Source organism: Chamaea fasciata, unplaced genomic scaffold (assembly GCF_029207755.1).
Source record: "Chamaea fasciata isolate MVZ Bird 193981 ecotype frontalis unplaced genomic scaffold, bChaFas1.0.hap1 SCAF_20, whole genome shotgun sequence".
NCBI lineage: Eukaryota > Metazoa > Chordata > Aves > Passeriformes > Sylviidae > Chamaea > Chamaea fasciata.
In genome coordinates, this window is record NW_027094105.1 from 2,494,140 (window position 1) to 2,512,909 (window position 18,770).

Genomic DNA, 18,770 nt, shown 5'->3' on the forward strand with positions numbered 1-18,770 from the left:
TGGATGTTGCTGTAGACTGGGAATTCCTTGGTGTCCCCACTCTGGAATGCTGGAGGGACCGTGTCCTGTCTGTGCTTGGGACGCCAGAGCTGGAGAGATGCCGAATCCTGGCTGTGGGCTCTGCTGCTGCCCCTTGTGCCCTGGGCTCTGGTGCTGCCCCTTGTCCCCTGGGCTCTGATGCTGTCCCGTGGGCTCTGTGCTGTTCCCTGGCTCTGTGCTGTCCCCTGGGCTCTGTGCTGTCCCCTGGCTCTGTGCTGTCCCCTGGGCCATCAGCGGTGTCCCCTGGCTCTGTGCTGTCCCCTGTCCCCTGGCTCTGTGCTGTCCCCTGTCCCCTGGCTCTGAGCTATCCCCTGTCCCCTGGCTCTGTGCTGTCCCCTGACTCTGTGCTGTCCTCTGTCCCCTGGGCTCTTTGCTGTCCCCTGTCCCCTGGCTCTGTGCTGTCCCCTGACTCTGTGCTGTCCTCTGTCCCCTGGGCTCTTTGCTGTCCCCTGTCCCCTGGCTCTGTGCTGTCCCCTGACTCTGTGCTGTCCTCTGTCCCCTGGGCTCTTTGCTGTCCCCTGGCTCTGTGCTGTCCCCTGGGCCATCAGCGGTGTCCCCTGGCTCTGTGCTGTCCTCTGTCCCCTGGGCTCTGTGCTGTCCCCTGTCCCCTGGCTCTGTGCTGGCCCGGTGCCGATCTCCGTGTCTGCAGAGGGGGTCATGGCCACCCCAAAGCCACACAAGGCCATTGTGTCCGTGGCTCCGTGACCCCGCTGGTGCCGCCGGCGGCAGCAGAAAACGCAAAGCCCCGGGCTGGGATTTGCTAATCTCTGCTGAGATAAGGCCGGGGTGGAGGCGGCTGCTCTGGGGCCGGGGCTGCCTGTGCCTGCAGCCCCACAGCCCTGCGGTTTGGGGCGGTGCTGCTCCCGTGGAGCACATCCCGGTGGTTTGGGGGATTTGGGGTGCCCTGGGGCTTGTTGTTGGCTCAGCCTTTGGAAACGCAGGGCAGGGAAGTGTCCCTCGGGCTCAGGGACACTGCAGGAGGATGGGCTGGGGAAACAAGGGATGTGTGACTGTCCCCGAGCAGCTGTGGCTGTTGTGGGGCTCAGTGGCCTCTGCCGCTCCTTTCCCGTGGAAAAAAAAAGGGAAAAAAGCCTTTGTTGTCAATGGGAATGAAGGAAAAGCAGCTCAAGGCCGCTGAGGTTCCAGCCCAAGCCCCTGTCCCGTGTTTGTGTTCCTCATGGGTGAGATGACAGATGACAGACGTTGGCTTTGCCAAGAAGTTGTCTCGGTGGGGCTGGAGGGGCAGGAACTGCTGCTGGCCTGTTCTGGAATTGGCTTCAGCCCTGGGGAAGTCCCAGAATCCTGGGAAAGAGAACTGGAGCTCCCACAGTGATTGCAGAGCTTCAACTGCAGCACCCGAGTCCTTCCCTTTTATCCAGCCCAGTGCCTGGAAAAGCAGGAGGTCAGGCTGGGGAATGGTGCTGGGAACCTCAGAGGGGGAGAAAAAAATTGATCCGTGTGGAAAAGAGGGAACCTTCAGGGATGTGCTGCTACTGCAGGGTTGGCATCTGCCACGGTGGGGGTGACACAGGCTGGGGATGGCCATGAGGTGACTGCAGAGGGTGGCACAGGGTGGCAATGGGGTGACTGCAGAGGGTGACACAGGCTGGGGATGGCCATGGGGTGACTGCAGAGGGTGGCACAGGGTGAGGGTGGCCATGAGGTGACTGCAGAGGGTGGCACAGGGTGGCAATGGGGTGACTGCAGAGGGTGGCACAGGGTGAGGGTGGCCATGAGGTGACTGCAGAGGGTGGCAGTCGCTGCTCTGCTGGGCCTGACCTGCTCCCCCCAGGGCTGCTGAGGTTCCTCTGCTGTGCTCCCAGGCTGGAGTTTTCCAGGAGCACAGATTCCCAACCCTGCTGCTCCCCATCCTCCATCCCCTCTCATTGTGCTGCAGCAGCAGCAAAGCTCCGACTGTTTCCTGCTGGAGTTGCAGAGCCAATTAACTGCTCAAACCCTCCTTGGCAGCTGCTGCTCCGAAATCTGAGTCCGTGTCTCACGTGGGATTTTGTCTTCCCTCTTTTTAAAAGGTTGGATGAAATAATATCCTGTCCTGAGTGAATCGGAGTTCACTGATGCCTGAGACAAGGCAAAAGCCTTGGCCGTGCTCCAACCTCCTCCAGAGAGGTTTAGGGAGCGGATTTTGAGGGAAATGAGAAGTGGCTGGACAGGAGGAGCATGGTCCTGGCAGGGGCTGCTCCCGTTCACCCACGGAAATCAATTTGGGATCAGCTTGAAAGGAGCAGGGATGCCATCCATCATCTGCCCCCCACAGTGCTGGGCATGGCTCGCAATATTTCCATCTGCTGCATGTTCTGTGTTCATTTCCCTTCATGAGTTCCTCGGCTTTTCCCCTCTCTCCCCACTGGTTTGGGGGACAGATCCTTGGAGCAGGGGGCAGGAAGGGTTTCCTGGTGCTGTGGAGATTGAAATTGGGGAGCACAGAGGAATCCTGCCCCTCCAGCTGCCTGGGATTGGGATGATGGACAAGGAAAGAGATTTCTTAGCCATTGATGCGAGCCAGGATTTGGAGGAGCTGCCTGGACCACAGGTCTGGAGTCACCATGGGAAGGAGGAGGAGGAAGAAAGGAGGATTTTGCCTCCCTGTGCTGCTGGTAGCTGGAGATGGACATTTTATATCCTGGACACCTCCCAAAATTTGGGAGAACCTGGCTTGGAGGTGTGCAGAGAGGAGGCTGCACCAGGTGGTCTTAGGGCCTTGATGCTGGTTTGGAAATATGATGGGATTGGCTGTGGGTGGGAGGGGGTTAATCCACCCTGGTGCTTCCAGGTGGGTTTTCCCCTCTCTGTGGTCACCTGGTCTTCAGAAAAATTGGAAATGCATCCAAGATGGGAGCAGCAAGAGGAAAACCTCCTGGGCATCTGCTCCTCTGGGTTTTCCAGAGGCTGGAGGAGATTCCCCACCTGGGGGAATTTTGACCTTCAGGCTCAAACCAGCTGATTTCAGTTCAAAATCTGACGGTCCCTGTGCTCACCACCAATGCGGTTCTGACCTTCCCATATTCCAAACATTTCTGGTGACCCAGGGCTGCAGGGCATCCGTGGAGGAGCTGAATTTCACCAAGGCCCAGGAGAAGGGGGCTCTCTGCCTCATTTCCTTATTTCCTCCACATTATCCTCAGATTGTCCTCCCTCCCGTGCCTTGCATGCACAGAGAATGAAATAAATGAATTAAAGGAGAAGTTCATTGCTGCATCTCCCCAAGACAAGGAGAAAGTCCTTGAAGCCAGCAAAAAGGGATTTGGGATTATTTTTTTTTAACATTTTGCTTTTTTCCCCTCTCATTTTCCTTTCAGCAATCATCATTTTACCAACTCCTGCACGCGGGCTGGCCGGTGAGTGCTGCTTTGGTGACTTTGTTTGGATTTTTCCTTGTTGGCAGCTGAGTTCTCCTTGCTCCAAGCACTTGATGGGTTTTACCAATTTTTGGCTTTTACCATTTTTTATTTTTCTTAATCCAGAGAAAACCTGGAGCTCCCGGGCCCCCAGGACATCCTGGGAAAACAGGAGCACCTGTAAGTACAAAAGTCCTGCTGTCCCTTTGGCGGCCTTGCTGCCACCCCGGCTGCCCTGGGGACACTTTCAGGGTGGATGTCCCCAAGCACTGGGGCTGTGGCTGCTGCTGTGCTGTAATTAGGAGCTCTGGGATCGGGTTTCAAAGTAGCCTAATGGATTTCTTGTCTGCTTCCCACTGAAACCCGGGATGTTTGATATCCAACTCCCAGGGTTTTCCTGGCAGCCACAGCCCCTCCATCTCTGCCAGCTGAGCAGGGCTGGCTTCGTTTCCTGGGGCATCAGGTTCCAGCCCTTGTTTTTGGGGAAGGGACCATGTGGATCCCTCCCAGAGGGACAAAAACAAGGCAGGGAAGGGCTGGGGTAGGATTTATGTGGGGCCAGCCTGTCCTGGGGGGTCTCAGCCCCATGGCCACCACCCTGGCATTGCTGGATGATGCTTCCCCCCCCTTCTGGCCATATGGCAAAGGAAAGGAAGGCGAAACTCCCCGTCCTGACATCACATCAGGAGCCAACACAGTGGAGAAATGGATCTGCTCCTGCACTCCAAACCTGCCCTGGGCACACACCCTGGCAGGGTGGGGCTGCCGGGGATGGGAATTCTCCCCCTCTGCCCTTCCCAAGGCCAGCTCTGGGCATTGCTGCTTGTCCTCCCAGCCTGCACGGGGCTCGGGGCAGGATGGGGGGACACCTGGGGTGACTCAATCCCTGTTTGTGCACAGGGACCCTGCGGAGCACCGGGAGAGCCGGGGGAGAAAGGTCAGCGGGGGTACACGGTGAGTGAGGTTGTGGGGACACTTTGGAAAGGTTAAATGCACCCTCAGGAACCCTGCCCCTCTTGGATCAGCCCCTGGCTGGGTGAGGGACGGTCGTGGTAGGGTTGGGGACAGTTTGGGAATGGTGTGCCCGAGTTGGAGGTGATGGGATGGATGCCCTGGTCCCCTCCCGGCCATGCTGTGCCAGGCAGGGGTGACTCTGCACAAAGTCACTGCTGCTCCTCTTGTGCTGCACCTGCAGCACCAGGGAAGGCTCAGCCACAGCTCAGCACATCCCCTTTGGGTGCTGCACACCTCCAGGTGATGCTGTCCCAGACAGGTGTCCCAAAACAGCTTTTGTCAAAGTCCCAAAGTGTCCCAAAGTCCTTTTGTCACCCTCTAGAAATCCCCAGCTCTGGATGGGACGTGTGAGCTCTGCCTGTGCCCCACCCTGGGGATCCCTCATGGGCTCCCATCTCCCCTGGGATTGCCCAGCTCAGCCCCCTGCGGGGCTCAGGTGCCCTGTGGGTACAAAGAAAGGAGAACAGTGTTCCACCCTCACAGCGTGGCCGCAGCTTTGCTCCACACTGCTCCTCAACCTGCCTGCAGTCAGGATTGCACCGAGCTCAGGGGTAAAGGTGCAGCTGGTGCTGGATCCTGAGATGGATCTGCTCTGACTCCTGTGTGTGGGAAAGGATCAGGAACAGCTCTGAGCCAGGAGCTGCTGCAGGAGCTTTCACTCGACCTTCTCTCCCTGCATTGCTTCTTCCCTGCCCTCCGTGTTGCTTCCAGCTGTAGAACCCCTGGCTCCAGCTATCCCCGGGTTTTGGTGGGGAACCTGGACAGATCCACGTGCCCAACACCTGCAGCCCCTGGATGCACAGAGCTTTTCTCCAGCTCCAGAGGCAGAGGCAGGCAGAGCTCAGAGTTTCATCTACTGCTTTCATAATGTGGATTTTTTCATCTTCTGTGCTCGGATTTTTCTCCCCAGGGGGAGCCCGGGCTCCAGGGCTTGCCAGGACGTGTGGGATACCCTGGCTCCGATGGCTTCCCTGGCTTGGATGGCAAACCTGGGCCCTGGGGGCTGCCCGGGGAGCAGGTGAGCCCTGGGCAGGCAGGGCCAGGGAATGGTCAGGATCAGGGGGAAGCTGGAGCTCCAAACCCCGGGCAGGAGAAAGGGAGCTCCTAAAGCTCTTCTTCCTTCTCTTACCTCCTTCAGAATATTTCTCCTTAGCCCCCAGACCAGGCAGATCTGGATTAGTGCCTCGAGGTTTAGGTTTCCCAGCAATAAAAGGGTTGTGGGGCATCCCACATGTGCATTAAGGGGCTGGGGTAAGCAGAGCTGGGTGTGCTGGGTCTGAGCACGAGGGCTGGGCTGCTGCACCTGAACCTCCTCGTGGAAATAACTGCAAAGCACGGGATGGCTTGGGTTGGAAAGGACCTTAAAAACCATCTCATTCCACCCCGTGCCATGGGCAGGGACACCTTCCACTAGACCAGGGTGCTCCCAGCCCTTGAGGGCTCAAAATTTGGAGGGTGATCCAGAAAGGAGAGTAATTCCAGAATGCCTGGAGAGTGTTCAGTCCAGGAATCTGGTCCCTTGGTCCCTGTCCTTTTCCAGACCCCTGGCAGCAATCCCTGGGGAATACAGACATCACCCCTGGGCTTGGAGCTTTCTCAGGGGGGTTTGGAGGACAGGGAATGGATGGTGCTGGAAAGTTTGGGGTTCTCAGCAGCTGCTGGGGAGTGGGATGGACACGGGCGGGAGGTGCTGGGCAGCCCCTCAGTGCCTGTTCTGCTCCTTCCTCCCTCTTCCCAGGGCCTCCAGGGCTTCCAGGGTGACCGAGGGCTGGCTGGGGACAAGGGAGAAGAGGTGAGTTGGCTCTGGCTGGCACAGCCGTGGGCACTATGAGGTGCCAGTGCCAGCCTGTGCTCCTGGTGCCAAAACCCAACACCCTTCATCACTGGTTTCACTGGTCCTGCAGCTCCTCCCCAGGCTCAGCCAGGATGGAAAATGTTCATTAAAAAATGAATGCTGGTGGTTTGTCACCCTTCAATTTTTAATTTTTTTCCTTCACTTAGTCTTCTAAAGGCCAAAATCTTTAGAGCTGCCCAGGAGATTTTTGGGCTCCTCCAAGGTCTGATCATCCTGGCAGGTTTGAGACCTGATTTCCTCTTTTTTAGCAGCAGTCCCACGTGGGTTATCAGATCCCTGTCCTGGGCCACACTTTGTGCCCTCCTGCCTGTGCCAGCCCTGTGTCACTGCTGTGGGAGCTGCAGGGAGGTGACACCGTGCAGGGGACCTGCAGCCAGGCTTTGCCCCATTCAGCACAACCTCGAGGGTCCCCATGCTCCTGCCCCACCCTGATTGTGTCCCTTGAGGCACAGTGGCCACATCTGAACTCCTGGTGGCCCGGCTAGGGCTCATCCTTGTTCCCATTTCACCCTTGTTCCATTTCAGGGTTTCCTGGGAGACCCTGGACCAGCTGGGGACAAAGGAGAGAAGGGAGTGAAGGTGAGGGTGGCTGTCCCTGCCCCTCACAGCCCGGCCAGGGTGGGCAGGGGTCTGTCCCTCCCTGCCACAGCCCCCCAGCCCCAGGTGCTGCTCCCCTCCATCACTCAGGCTGCTCTTGGCTTTTCCAGGGGGTGAAGGGAGAGAATGGGCTGCCAGGTGCTGCCGGGCTCCAGGTGAGTTTCCTGGGGGGCCGGAGGTGTCTCACACCCTTCCTTCCGTCCCCTTCACTGGCCTGACCCCTGTCCCTCTCGGTGGTGTCCCCAGGCTCCAGCCCAGGCTTTGGCAAAGCCCTTGTTGTTGTTAGGGCGGCCACAACACACGGAGTGACACAGTAAAATCTTCAGAATGTTCCTTATTATGGCCCCATGCTCTCTTTTATACAGTTTTTACAAGCCTCGTGGACAACTTTAATTGATTAATAGCTTTTAGGTTTAATTAATAGGTTTCATTATTCGATTGGTTAGTAAAAGGTATTCTGCTTGTCCATCCAATCTCTCTCAAAATCTTTTTGAATTGTTTACATATTTTCTTTACTGATTTTCCTGGGACAAATCCTTTGTCATTGCAGGTGCATTTGGTTTTCACCCTCAGAATAGATTGTTGTGTTAAAGGAACTTCTCATTCTCAAAACAGCTTCATATGGGAACTTAGAGATTACCTTCACCAGAAAGAGATGACAGGCCAGCTGTGGCTCTGTCCACAAGCCCTGGTGCTCTCCGTGCTGTCCCTGCCCCTCCTGTGAGGGAGGGGACAAAGGCAGTGCCACCTCAGGGTGCTGACACCTCATTCTGGGCTTCTCTCGCAGGGGATGGCGGGGCTGAAGGGTGTCATGGGCTTCCAGGGCCCTGCAGGGCCAGAGGTGAGTGCATTTCCCTTCTCCGTGCCACCGCCCTCCCCAAAGGGCTGCAGGAGCCAGGGATTCCCACTGGGAAAAGGAGTCCGAGCAGGAATTTGCATCCAGGCACGTTGGAGCCTTGTCTCCAGAATTTCCCATCCCTGCTCTGGCTGGGAATGAAGGGAAATGGAGAGAAATGAGCTTTTCCAGGGCACGTTGGGATTTATTTTAGGCGGCCACCTCCAGCTGAGATGAACCCCAGGCTGGCAGCCCCTGGTTTCTCCAGGCTGCTCTCAGCACATGGATAGCTCAGTGCTCCACACAACTGGGAGACATCCTGTCCAGGAAAGGGTTGGGAAAGGATTGGAAAGGAAAACTGAAGTGGTTTGGTGGTGATTCTCCAGCATGAAAGGGAGCTGGGGTTGGTCAGCAAATGTCCGATGGGGCGCCAAGCAGCTGATGTGGAGAAAGGTGAAAAATGATGTGAAGGAAAAGGGGGATTCGGGATGAAGGTGAGAATAAAGTAAAAAATGGCTTTTTTTTTTCTCTCCTGCTGCAGGGAGAAGGTGGCTCAGTGGGTCCCCCAGGCCCTGCTGGTCCCATGGTGAGTCTCTGGGGTTTGATACAGATGGAAATTCAGGCAGCACAGCTGCTGCTGCCCAGAGCTGCACCTTGTCCTTCCCAGCTCATCCCTAAAAATGCTGCATTGGGTTCAAATCATCCCCGCTAGCGGGGTGGGGAGGAGGATTGCAAAAGGACCAGCGGTGTTAAAAGTCACCAGTAAAGCTCTCCAGCATCCCCACGGCCCGGGGATGCTCGGGAATCCCCGTCCCGGTGCCCTGCGGGGGCTGTGGGGCTGAGCAGGCTCTGGCCTTGCAGGGAGAGCCGGGCCAGGCGGGGTCGCTGGGATGCCGAGGCGTCAATGGCTCTCAGGTGGGTGTGCCCCGCTCCCCAGCCCTTGTTGTGCGGGGTTCGGCCGTGGCTGCGCTCACGCCGGCCCTGCCCCGCTCTCTCCGCAGGGGGAATTGGGCCCTCCCGGGATGCCCGGCCCCCGCGGCCCCAAGGTGCGTGATCCCGGCATGGGGGGGGTCCTGGGATGGAGCCTGGAGGGGTCTCCTCCAGCCGGGATGTGATCCCAACCCACCCCAAACGCTGCGGGGGCTGGCTCAGGGGTGGGAATCCTCTCTGCACCCCTCGGTGTGCCATGAGCTGGGGACTCCTGAGCTCCTCAGCGGCTGGGAATTGCCAGGAGAGGTTTTGCCCCGCAGGATTTGATGCTAACGGCGGCTCCTTGTTCCCCCCTGTGCAGGGACCCCAGGGCTTGCAGGGCAGGCGTGGCCCCCCCGGCCCCAGCGGCTCTCAGGTGAGTGGGGGCATCCCCCAGGTCTCTTCCAGGAGCTGCTGGGATTTGTCCCCTGTGGGTTTCTTATCTTCGTGTCTTCTGTTAGAGCCGGATCTGGTGTTTGGTGTTTGCACTCAGATGTTCGTTAATTCTTATCTATGTTACAGTCCCACAAGCTGTGAGTTCTGGCTCACAAAGTGAGACATGGCTCCGTCTCTAACTCCTTCCAAGGTCTTTTAAGCACAAAATGTCCAATTAAGAAGTGACACCTGAATTATTTTTACTTTTAACCCAATAACCAACCACCTGTGGCCTCCAATGTGGACTTTTCTATCCAATTACAAAATCCCACCCACACCCATGAAGAAGAAGGTGAAAAGAAGGACTCAGCCTCAGCCCTAAAACCTCCATCTTGCTTTATATATATATGACTATATTCTAAACCCTTAAACTCTAAATTTTCCACCCTGTGATATCACACACTTCTATTCAAACTCCACACCCATAATCCCAGTGCTGTCAGTCAATTTTGGGAGCCTTTTCCGCGGCCTCAGGTCAATGCAGTGTTTTCCTGGGGGTCAGTGCCTGTCAGCACAGAAAGGCTGGAATTCTCAGTGCCCAGGGTTCCAGCAGTCCCCCATGTACTTTGGAAGTGGATGCAAAATCCTTGACCGTGGGGGTCCTTGTGGCCCCCCAGCAGGGGGTGGGTGGGAGGGCTGTGTCCCCTGGTGGGGACATTATTGTCCCTGAGGTGTAAGGGACACCTCCTGGGGCAGGTTCCTGTGGGCCGGGGTCTCACCCACAGAGCAGGACAGGGAGAGCCACGTCCTTCCTCTTCCCAACATCCATCTCTGCCTTTGCTTTTCCCAGGGTCCAGCAGGGCTGGAGGGATCCACTGGTCCCAAAGGAGACACAGTAGGAGCGTTTTTCTGGACCGTGGTGGGGATGAAGCCCAGGCTGGAGGGATTTCCCTTCAGGGACCTGAGCTGTGGGGTTGGGGGATCCCTGTTCCTGTTTTTGGAGGGGAGAGGGGGCAGCACTTCCAGCTGATCTCTCAAATGCCACCTGGAGGTCCCTGGTCACCCTGGGGAGGGGACATGGGAGGGCTGGGTGCTCTGCTGTGACAGGGACAGGAGCCAGGGAAGGGCTGGAGCTGGGCCAGGGCAGGCTCAGGCTGCAGAGCAGGGAAAGGTTCTTCCCCCAGAGGGTGCTGGGCACTGCCCAGGCTCCCCAGGGAATGGGCACGGCCCCGAGGCTGCCAGAGCTCCAGGAGCCTTTGGACAGCGCTGCCAGGGATGCCCAGGGTGGGGTGTTGGGGGGTCTGTGCAGGGCCAGGGGCTGGATGGATGATCCTGTGGGTCCCTCCAGCCCAGGACAGTCTGTGATCCCAGGATTCCTCTTGCAGGGTACAGACGGTGTCCCTGGGGTGAGGGGACAGCTGGGACAGGAGGGCCCTGGGGTAAGTGCATGGGAAGGGGGTGGTTGGGTGTGGGGTGCTCTCATCCTCCCCCTCACAGCCCCACAAAATCCTGCAGGGAATGCCCGGCTTCCCCCAGCTTCCCCCAGGGCTGATGGAGATGCCAGCCACGTCCCTGTGGCCACACTCATCATCCCCAAAGCTCCTCTGACCCTCCTGCTTTCAGGCACCTCGAGTTTTCTTCTTTCCCTGTGGATTTCTCAGCAGAGATGGCCCAGCCCGACCGATCCCTTCCCTGGGACACCCTTTCCCAAGGGGTTTGGGTGCTCAGCTGCCCTTTCCAAAGGCTTGGGACAGCCTGACCTTCCTCCTGCCGGGCCCAGGTCCTGGGACCCCAACCCACAGAGCCTGCAATGGGATGTGGGATGAGGGGTGTGGGGTGGGATGGGGGGGGTGCAGTTTGGAGTCAAACAAGAACCTCATCCTCATCTTAGGAGCAGCCTTGGGAGGGTTTGTGCATCTTCTGGTCCCTTTTGGGGGACAAATCCCGCTGAGGCATCACAGCAGCAACTCTGCAGGGCTAAACTGGTGCCTCCCATTTGCCATCCCATGGATCCCACGCCATGCCGTGCCATGCCATGCCATCCCTGTGGGAGTGTCGTCACCTCCAGGAGCACATGCAGTACTTCTCTTTGTGTTTTACTTTTCTCTCTTTCTCTGAAGGGTCCTCTTGGCCTGCCAGGTCCCAAAGGCGCCCAGGGAGAGCGGGTGAGTGATGGCATCCATGGGATCCCTGCTTGGGAAGCAGGAGAGCCGTGGCAGAGCAGCCCAAAGCTGCAGCTCCGTGTCCTTTCCCTGTGCTTGGACTTGGTGTTGGAATAGGCGGCAGCTGGAGCTGTTTGGGAGGGCAGAGCTGAGCTCGGGCTCCTTTTGCTGTAATAAGAGGAGCTTTCAGACCTGGGAGTGTCCTAAGGGATGTCCTAAGTGTCCTGAACCTTTGGGAGGCTCTGGGAAGTGGGAATGCTTTGGCCTGAGTTAAGGAACACAGCGGTGAGGAGAAGACACTTGTCACTTTGGTGGTGCCAGAGATGTCACCACCAGCTGGGAGCTGGCACTGGCACGGGGTGCTGGGGTTGGTCTGGGGGGATTGAACCTAAAAGCCCTGGAGCCTCCCCACCACGAGGAGCAGATCCAGCAGGTCCCTGCTCCCAGCTCAGGAAGGCCCGTCCAGAGGAAACCCCTGACTGGAACAGGGCAAAATTCCCTTTATTTGGTGGCAGAATGAGATCACAGCTTGCACCGGGGCTTTCTCAGTGTAACCCCCACTGCCGCTGCTCTTGCAGGGCTGCCGAGGTCCAGATGGAGCCAAGGGAGATTTGGGAGCCAAAGGAGGCAAGGTACCAATTCCCAGCTGCTCCCTGTGTTGTTCAGGTGTGCTTTACCCTCCTGTGGGTGGGTGGCTGTGGCTGCCCGAGGACCCCTGTAGGGTTTGGGAACTGTGACAGCTCATTTTGTGCTGATCCCACCCACCTGATCCATCCCTCAGTGCTCCACCTCGCTTTGGCTGTTTGAAAAATGTATTTCCCCCCTCCTGGTGCCCCAGGGATGCTGGGGGAGGAGGGCTTGGGGTGCTCACCCCTGCCAGTGCTGGCTTCTCCAGGGGAATTCCTGCCCGTGGGTCAGGGCATTGCTGTCCCTGCTTTGTGACATTCAGTGTTTTATTCCTCCCAGGGCCCACGAGGAGCACAAGGAGCACAAGGCCCTGCAGGGAGCCGGGGCCAGGGGGGTTTGCAGGGCTTCCCCGGCCCCCGAGGGGCGGCAGGGCCGCGGGGACCAGACGTGAGTGCCGCTGCTGGGGGGACACGCTGTGACCTGTGTCACAGCCTGGGGACAGCCCTGAGGGGGGCAGGCACTGCTGATTCATGGGGTCTCTCCCAAGGGATCCCTTTAACAGCACCATCCACGGGGAGCTTGGCCCAGAGCCCTGGGGGCTGCAGGTGTCCCCCGCACCCAAACCGAGCTTTGCTCTGCCTGCTCCAGCCTCTTCATCCCAAAATGGGCTGCTGGGTTCACTGATGCCAGAGCAGCCTCAGGCACAGGATTCCCAGCCCTCCCCAGCAGCCCTGCAGGATCTGCAGGATCCCGCTGAGTCCCTGCCCCGGGTCAGCTCCAGTGCAGCTTTTGGGAGCCGAGGGTTCGTGGGTTGCTCATTTTGTGCCCCTCTCTGACTCCTGCCAGGCTCTCAGCCTTGGAGGGCTTTGGGAATGCTTTTTCCTGCAGCGTGTTCTCTGAGAGAGCTGTCTGGGTGACTGAACCCACCTCCAGATCCGTGTTTGAGCTGGGAACTGAGGCCAGGCTGGCTGCTGTGATTCCCAGCTTCTCAGGAAAAGGAGGATTATTTTCCCAGCCACCTTTCCAGTCTGCAGGGGATGCCCTCCCACTCCCAAGGCTTTTGGATTACCATCCTGGATCTGCTCTTTCGCTCTTCAGGATGAATATCAGCTCCTCCCACCTCTCCAGGAGCTGGGGATGCAGCAGGAATCATCTCCCTGCCATGTCCACCCTCCCAGGCAGCGCTGCTGGCACAGGGGCTGGAGCAGGCAGGAGCCTTGGCACAGCAGTCCCTGGAATTGCCTTTGATTGTCCACCGGGAAACAAAAACATCCAACTGTGTCGCTTTGGGCCACACCAAACCACTGAAATTTTCCTTTCTGCTTGGTTTTTTAACCCTGGGGGATGGGAGAAGTCCCCATTCCCCCCAAAGCTCAACTGGTGACATTTATTAATGTCACCTCTGGTCACGCTCGCAGGCTGGTGACTCCCCGGGATCAGAGGCTGTGTTTTCCCCGGGTGATCCCTCCCCTCTCTCCCGGCAGGGGGAAGAAGGTCAGATCGGCCCTGCAGGGCTGAACAGCAGCGAGGGACCCAAGGTCAGCGCCAGAATTTGCAGCTTTCCCATGGGCTGCCCACTTCCTTGCATGGAAAACGGGGATGTGCCCACCCTGCCAGGGTCCCAGCACCCAGGGACACCATCCTGGGGAGGGTCTGCAGCCTCTTGACCCCCTCCCTGTGCATGGCATCCCCCTGACCTGCCTGTGTTTTCCTTTGTGTGGATTTTAGGGATGCCAAGGACCTGATGGCCCCAAGGGAACCCCAGGACCACGGGGAGCTCGGGTAACTGACGAGGTCCTGGAATTTGGGGGTGGATCTTGGAGCATCTTTGGCTCTGGGGGATTGAAACAACCCTGGATTGAAACATCCCTTGCTTGGCTTGGGGTGTGCTGGGGCAGAGCACATCCTCCAGGCACAAGGATTTTCCTCCAGCTCTGCAGTTCTGCCGCTGGCAGATCCATGGTTTGTGACTCCTGGTGTTTTCCAGGGCCGTGTGGGGCAGCGTGGGCTGGTTGGAGTCCCTGGACTGCCCGTGAGTAGAGGATATTCCCCATCCCTGTGCTGCCGTGTGGAGCTGTGGGCTCTGGGACATTGGAGCAGCATCCTGGGATGTGGCCAGATCAGAGGGTCGGGAATTTGCACAGGAAAATCTGGGGATGAGCAGCTCAGGCTGTGGCATTTTGACAAAACACCTGCCCACCACCACGACTTCTTCCAGAACACTGAGCACAGAAAAGTCAGGAAAGAACTTTCGAAGGAAGCTCTGTTATTCGGAGCTGTGGCCAGTGAAGGAGCCAGGAATAAATAGCTGGGGCTGGAGGAGGGAAGACCCAGCCGAGGTGGGAATGGCTCCCCTCCCACATGGATGTCATTTCCCATCCTGAGGTGGAGCTGCCGGAACTGCGTGGGATGAGCTGTGCACTGAGGGATCCACAGCTCCACACACGCCAGGCAGTGCCACTGCTCATGTCCCACACTGTCACCCTGTGGGGAGGCTCTGGGGCCGGAGGAGCCCTCGGTGGGGCCACCCTGAGACAAAATTCTCCTTGCAGGGCTCGCGGGGCGTGCCGGGAGCGGAGGGCGCAGAAGGAAAGCCTGGTACACAGGTTCCCATCCTACATCTGTACTTGCCTGGGGACAGGGGCTGGCACATGTGGACAGGGGCAGCTGAGCCCATGGGGACCTTCCCAGCCTCCCATCCCATGGCTGTGTGGGACAAAACCTTGATGCCATCCATGGGGACCCTTCCCAACCTCCCATCCCCATGGCTGTGTGAGACAAAACCTTGATGCCATCCATGGGGACCCTTCCCAACCTCCCATCCCCATGGCTGTGTGAGACAAAACCTTGATGCCATCCATGGGGACCCTTCCCAACCTCCCATCCCCGTGGCTGTGTGGGACAAAACCTTGATGCCATCCATGGGGACCCTTCCCAACCTCCCATCCCCGTGGCTGTGTGGGACAAAACCTTGATGCCATGGACTTTGCCATGATGGTGACTGGGAGAGGCTGCTCTGCCTCCCCATCCTCATCCTCATCATCCTCGTCCTGCAGGGCCACCCAGGGATCGTGGGCAGCCCAGGCAGGAGGGGACCACTGGTGAGTAGAGCTGATTTCTGGCCTTCCATCCCTCTGCTCAGCTTTATCCCTTTGGGAATGTGCCTCCAAAGTGTGTCCATGGGATGGGGTGGAGCAAGCTGGAGTGGGCTCCTCTGGGAATCGTGCTGAGGGGAGAAGGATTTGGAACAGGGCAGTGGGATTTCCCACCCCTGGCACTGCTATCCTGAACAGATCCAGCAGCAAGACCGGGGCTGGCAGCAGGTTTTCCCTTCTGCAGGATTCCATATATTTATCTTCCCTCTGAAATTAAAAAAAAAAATAAAAAAAAATCGGGTGCCTCCCTCAAAAGAGAGAATGAAAGGTGGGTCAGAGACACACCTGAGTGCTGCCAGCATCACACTGAGTGTCTGGGGGCACGAGTGGGTGTTGTGTCTGTCCACACACAGCCGCAGTGATTCCATGAGGAATCCAGGAGCTGGATTTTAAGGAAAAGCCCCAGTGCTGCCTTTACCAAACTGGGCCCTCCACCTGTGCTTTGGGTGGTGCTCAAACCCGGGGCTGAGTCTCTCCATCCTCCTCTCCTGCCTTCCCTCCATGGCTCCTGTGCTGCCCTTTCCTCCAGGGATTTGCCGGTTTGCCAGGGGGGCGTGGACACGCTGGAACTCCTGGATCCATAGTAAGGAAAAGAAAATGTTCCCCTGCATGAACTGAGTGTTTTTCTAGGTGGGATGTCAGTGAGGCTGGTGCTGCCGGTGGGGAATGTGGGACTTGCCTTGGGAATCAGGGCATCTCTAGGACCTGATCTTAACCTGGTTGATAAAAGACATTAAAAAGCCTCAGTGGTGGAAATAACTGGGGTTAGGGAGGAGCAGAATCACTCCCCCAAGGAATCAGCCTGCTCCAGGAACTGTGCAGCCTCCCTGAGCCTAGCAGGGTGTCCGTGGGGAATGGCAGCTCATGGAAACCCTCCATGGCTGGGCAGGGGCTGGCTCTGGGTCCTGGGAGGGGATCCCAGTGGCAGAGGGTGGCACAGGCTCAGGGGGGAGGGTGCTGGGCACTGCCCAGGCTCCCCAGGGAATGGGCACGGCCCCGAGGCTGCCAGAGCTCCAGGAGCCTTTGGACAGCGCTGTCAGGGATGGCCTGGGTGGGATTGGTGGGGGTCTGGGCAGGGACGGGGGCTGGACTCAATCCTGGTGGGTCCAGGATCAGCGATCTGGGATGGAGACCTGGAACAGCTCCTCCCTGGGAGCCTGCGCTCAGCTGGGTTGGGTGATGATGTTGAGAGCAAGGATTGTCACCTTCCCTGGTGACAGCCCTGCCAGCCCCGGGGCCGGTGTGCAGGAGCCACCAGGAGCAGCCACTGTGGCCGAGTTTGTCCCCTGTGACCCTGCTGGCCCCAGGTGACCCCTGGCCAGGAGCTCAGGGTCAGCACTGGGGGATTGGTGGGGCTCGTCTCCTCTCAGCCTTTGGTGACACCTCCTCCCCAAATAATCCCAAAGGGCTCTCCAGGAAAGTCTGGACCTGATGGAGACCCGGGTTCCTTGGGCCCAAAGGTGAGAGCTGGGGTCTGGGGGGGCTGCCTGGGGGGGCGATGGGGGTGAACAGCTGCCATGGGGAGACCTGGGGGACATCCCGTGGACTCATCCCAAGGGCTGCTCAGCTCCTGTGGGGTCACTGAGGAAGGGAGGGTGTCTGACTGCATCCCAGGAGTGGGGGTTTGCTAATTTCCTTGTTCTCCCTGGCAGGGGCTGCCTGGGAAGCCTGGCTTGGAGGGGCCACAAGGACCTGTGGGCTCCTATGTAAGTGATGGGGTGGCCCACGGAGGGGACACAGCGGGGGCCGGACAGGGACGAGGTTGCAGCAGCCTCCAGCTGGGCCCTCACCATCCTCCCAGGGCTCCCGCCTTTCCCTCAGCCACCTTCTCCCAAAAATACAGAGGTGCCAGGCAGCCCCAGCTGCCTCCTAACCCCGAGCTCTTCCCAGGGCTATCCAGGACCTGCTGGAGACCGCGGGAGGCTGGGACGCAGGGGAGACAAGGTAGGGATGGGACACCCACCCCGGCACTGGAAGCGTTTTTAGGATGAGTTTCGAACCCAGTGGATGGGTTTGGAGGTGTCCACAGCCTCCACCAGCCATGGTGGGAGGAGAGCAGCCTGATCTGTCTCCCACAGCAGGTGAACCATTGGCACTTCAGCACCTCCTCAGCCCCAACATCTCTGGATTGTTCTGAGAGCTGGTTTTTGTTTGTTTTGTTGCGCTTTTTAAACAGGTTTTTGCATTAAAACACACAGACAAAAGGAAATCTTTCTTGCCTCCTAACAGGGAGAAAGGGGAGCGCAAGGTCCACCAGGATTTCCAGGAAAAGCTGGTCCAAAGGTAAGCGTTGTTTGCTGCTGCTCTGGGCAGCCCCAGCCCCCTGGAAAGCACCAAGCAAGCTCTCTCTGCTGGGCTGGGAATGGGGAAAACGGGAAATCTTTGCCATGGGGAACTTTGGCCACTCTTGCAGTTCAGTTGGGAGGGGGCTCAGCCAGGGCTGTGTCACTGATGCTGCTCTTGTCCCCCAGGCCCTGCCAGGTCCCCCCGGTCCTCGTGGTGCTCCTGGCTCCCAGGTAGGGCCCTCCTTGCTCCCTGTGCTCCTGGCAGCACGGATCCATCCCAAACCCCTTTCTGGGAGCAGGCAGGACCCTGGTCCCACTCCCTGCTGGCTGGGTTCTGTCCTGACGCAGCACAGGCCCTGTTGAGATGGCCCCAAGACACGGGGACTTCTCTGAGCAAAGCCTCACCCTGCTCCCAGCTCCCTGGCCCCCCGTTCCATGGACACACTGCTGAACATCCTTCTTTTCCCAGGGCAGAACAGGGGACCCAGGTCCTCGAGGGCTCCCAGGGCTGCCTGTAAGTGCAGAGCTGCACCTTGCTGGGCTGGGGCGATGTCCCACGGGGTGGGCATCAGTGCCCACTCCAGGGAAGATTCATCCCTGGGGTGGTTGTGGGGCAGGGAACCCCCCAAACCCCGTGGGGTGTGGGGACAGCAATGTCCTACACCTGCAGGGACGGGGCCTGGAGCAGGTGGCACCTTTGGACCCCGAGGTGACCCAACTGCATCAGCCACGGGGCTTTCCCTGGCTTAGCCCTCCCAGAGCTGTGTTCAGGGGGGCCTGAGGGGCTTTTTGGCTTTGCAGGGTGTTCCTGGCACAAGAGGGCTGGACGGCATTCCCGGGAAGCCTGGCTTGGGTGGAGAAAGAGGCGCTCCTGGAGCAGCTGGTGCTGCTGGCCTGGCTGGGTACCCGGTGAGTGCTGCTGGGGCCCCTGCACTGATCCTCTCCAGAGGATTCTGCTGCAGCAGCACCTTTGGGGAGCTCCCTGAAGCTCCTGCAGGAAGGGAAGGAAAAGGGGAGGCTGTTGCAGGGGGGCTGGAGGAGCTGGAGCATGGATTCTCTTCCCGTGGTGATGTGTCAGGACATCCCAGACCCTGCTTGGGAGCTGTAAAATCTCCTGAGTTTGGGCCAAGCCTCTCTGCTGATGTGGGGTATTTGTTCTCAGGGCCGGGAAGGTCCAAATGGACGTGAAGGGCCTGCCGGGATGAGAGGAGACAAGGTGAGGACAGAGGAGAGGATTTTGTTTCTCTGGGAGCTGCCCAGAGCCTCGGGCTCGCCCCACTGACCTCCCCAGGGCCGTGGGGGCCAGCACTGCTCCCAGTTTGGCCCCATCCCTGTGGGACAGGGATTTACATCTCGGGGAGCTGCAGAGACACAGAACCACCACGGCTGCTTGTCCTGGTTTTGTGTCCTCTGCAGGGCGAGGTGGGAGATCCCGGGGCAGCCGGAGTCCGCGGGCTGGATGGGGAGCAGGTACAACAGCTGGGAACTGTGTCCCCACCCT

The 18,770-nt window shown here is 58.7% G+C and overlaps 1 protein-coding gene across 1 annotated transcript in view; it reads left to right on the plus strand.

The window, feature by feature from the left end:
• Window positions 1-18,770, plus strand: part of LOC136299703 (collagen alpha-1(II) chain-like) — an 81,123-nt gene that overhangs the window by 51,548 nt on the left and 10,805 nt on the right. Inside the window, exons 11-42 of the mRNA XM_066201574.1 lie at window positions 3,357-3,395; window positions 3,522-3,575; window positions 4,296-4,349; window positions 5,320-5,427; window positions 6,148-6,201; window positions 6,790-6,843; window positions 6,972-7,016; window positions 7,649-7,702; window positions 8,238-8,282; window positions 8,558-8,611; window positions 8,698-8,742; window positions 8,988-9,041; window positions 9,891-9,935; window positions 10,426-10,479; window positions 11,161-11,205; window positions 11,781-11,834; window positions 12,169-12,276; window positions 13,314-13,367; window positions 13,558-13,611; window positions 13,817-13,861; window positions 14,382-14,435; window positions 14,886-14,930; window positions 15,514-15,567; window positions 16,391-16,444; window positions 16,637-16,690; window positions 16,875-16,928; window positions 17,214-17,267; window positions 17,456-17,500; window positions 17,739-17,783; window positions 18,071-18,178; window positions 18,432-18,485; window positions 18,686-18,739. Coding sequence (XP_066057671.1) covers window positions 3,357-3,395; window positions 3,522-3,575; window positions 4,296-4,349; window positions 5,320-5,427; window positions 6,148-6,201; window positions 6,790-6,843; window positions 6,972-7,016; window positions 7,649-7,702; window positions 8,238-8,282; window positions 8,558-8,611; window positions 8,698-8,742; window positions 8,988-9,041; window positions 9,891-9,935; window positions 10,426-10,479; window positions 11,161-11,205; window positions 11,781-11,834; window positions 12,169-12,276; window positions 13,314-13,367; window positions 13,558-13,611; window positions 13,817-13,861; window positions 14,382-14,435; window positions 14,886-14,930; window positions 15,514-15,567; window positions 16,391-16,444; window positions 16,637-16,690; window positions 16,875-16,928; window positions 17,214-17,267; window positions 17,456-17,500; window positions 17,739-17,783; window positions 18,071-18,178; window positions 18,432-18,485; window positions 18,686-18,739 — 1,794 coding nt within the window. The remainder of the gene's footprint in view (window positions 1-3,356; window positions 3,396-3,521; window positions 3,576-4,295; window positions 4,350-5,319; window positions 5,428-6,147; window positions 6,202-6,789; window positions 6,844-6,971; window positions 7,017-7,648; window positions 7,703-8,237; window positions 8,283-8,557; window positions 8,612-8,697; window positions 8,743-8,987; window positions 9,042-9,890; window positions 9,936-10,425; window positions 10,480-11,160; window positions 11,206-11,780; window positions 11,835-12,168; window positions 12,277-13,313; window positions 13,368-13,557; window positions 13,612-13,816; window positions 13,862-14,381; window positions 14,436-14,885; window positions 14,931-15,513; window positions 15,568-16,390; window positions 16,445-16,636; window positions 16,691-16,874; window positions 16,929-17,213; window positions 17,268-17,455; window positions 17,501-17,738; window positions 17,784-18,070; window positions 18,179-18,431; window positions 18,486-18,685; window positions 18,740-18,770) is intronic.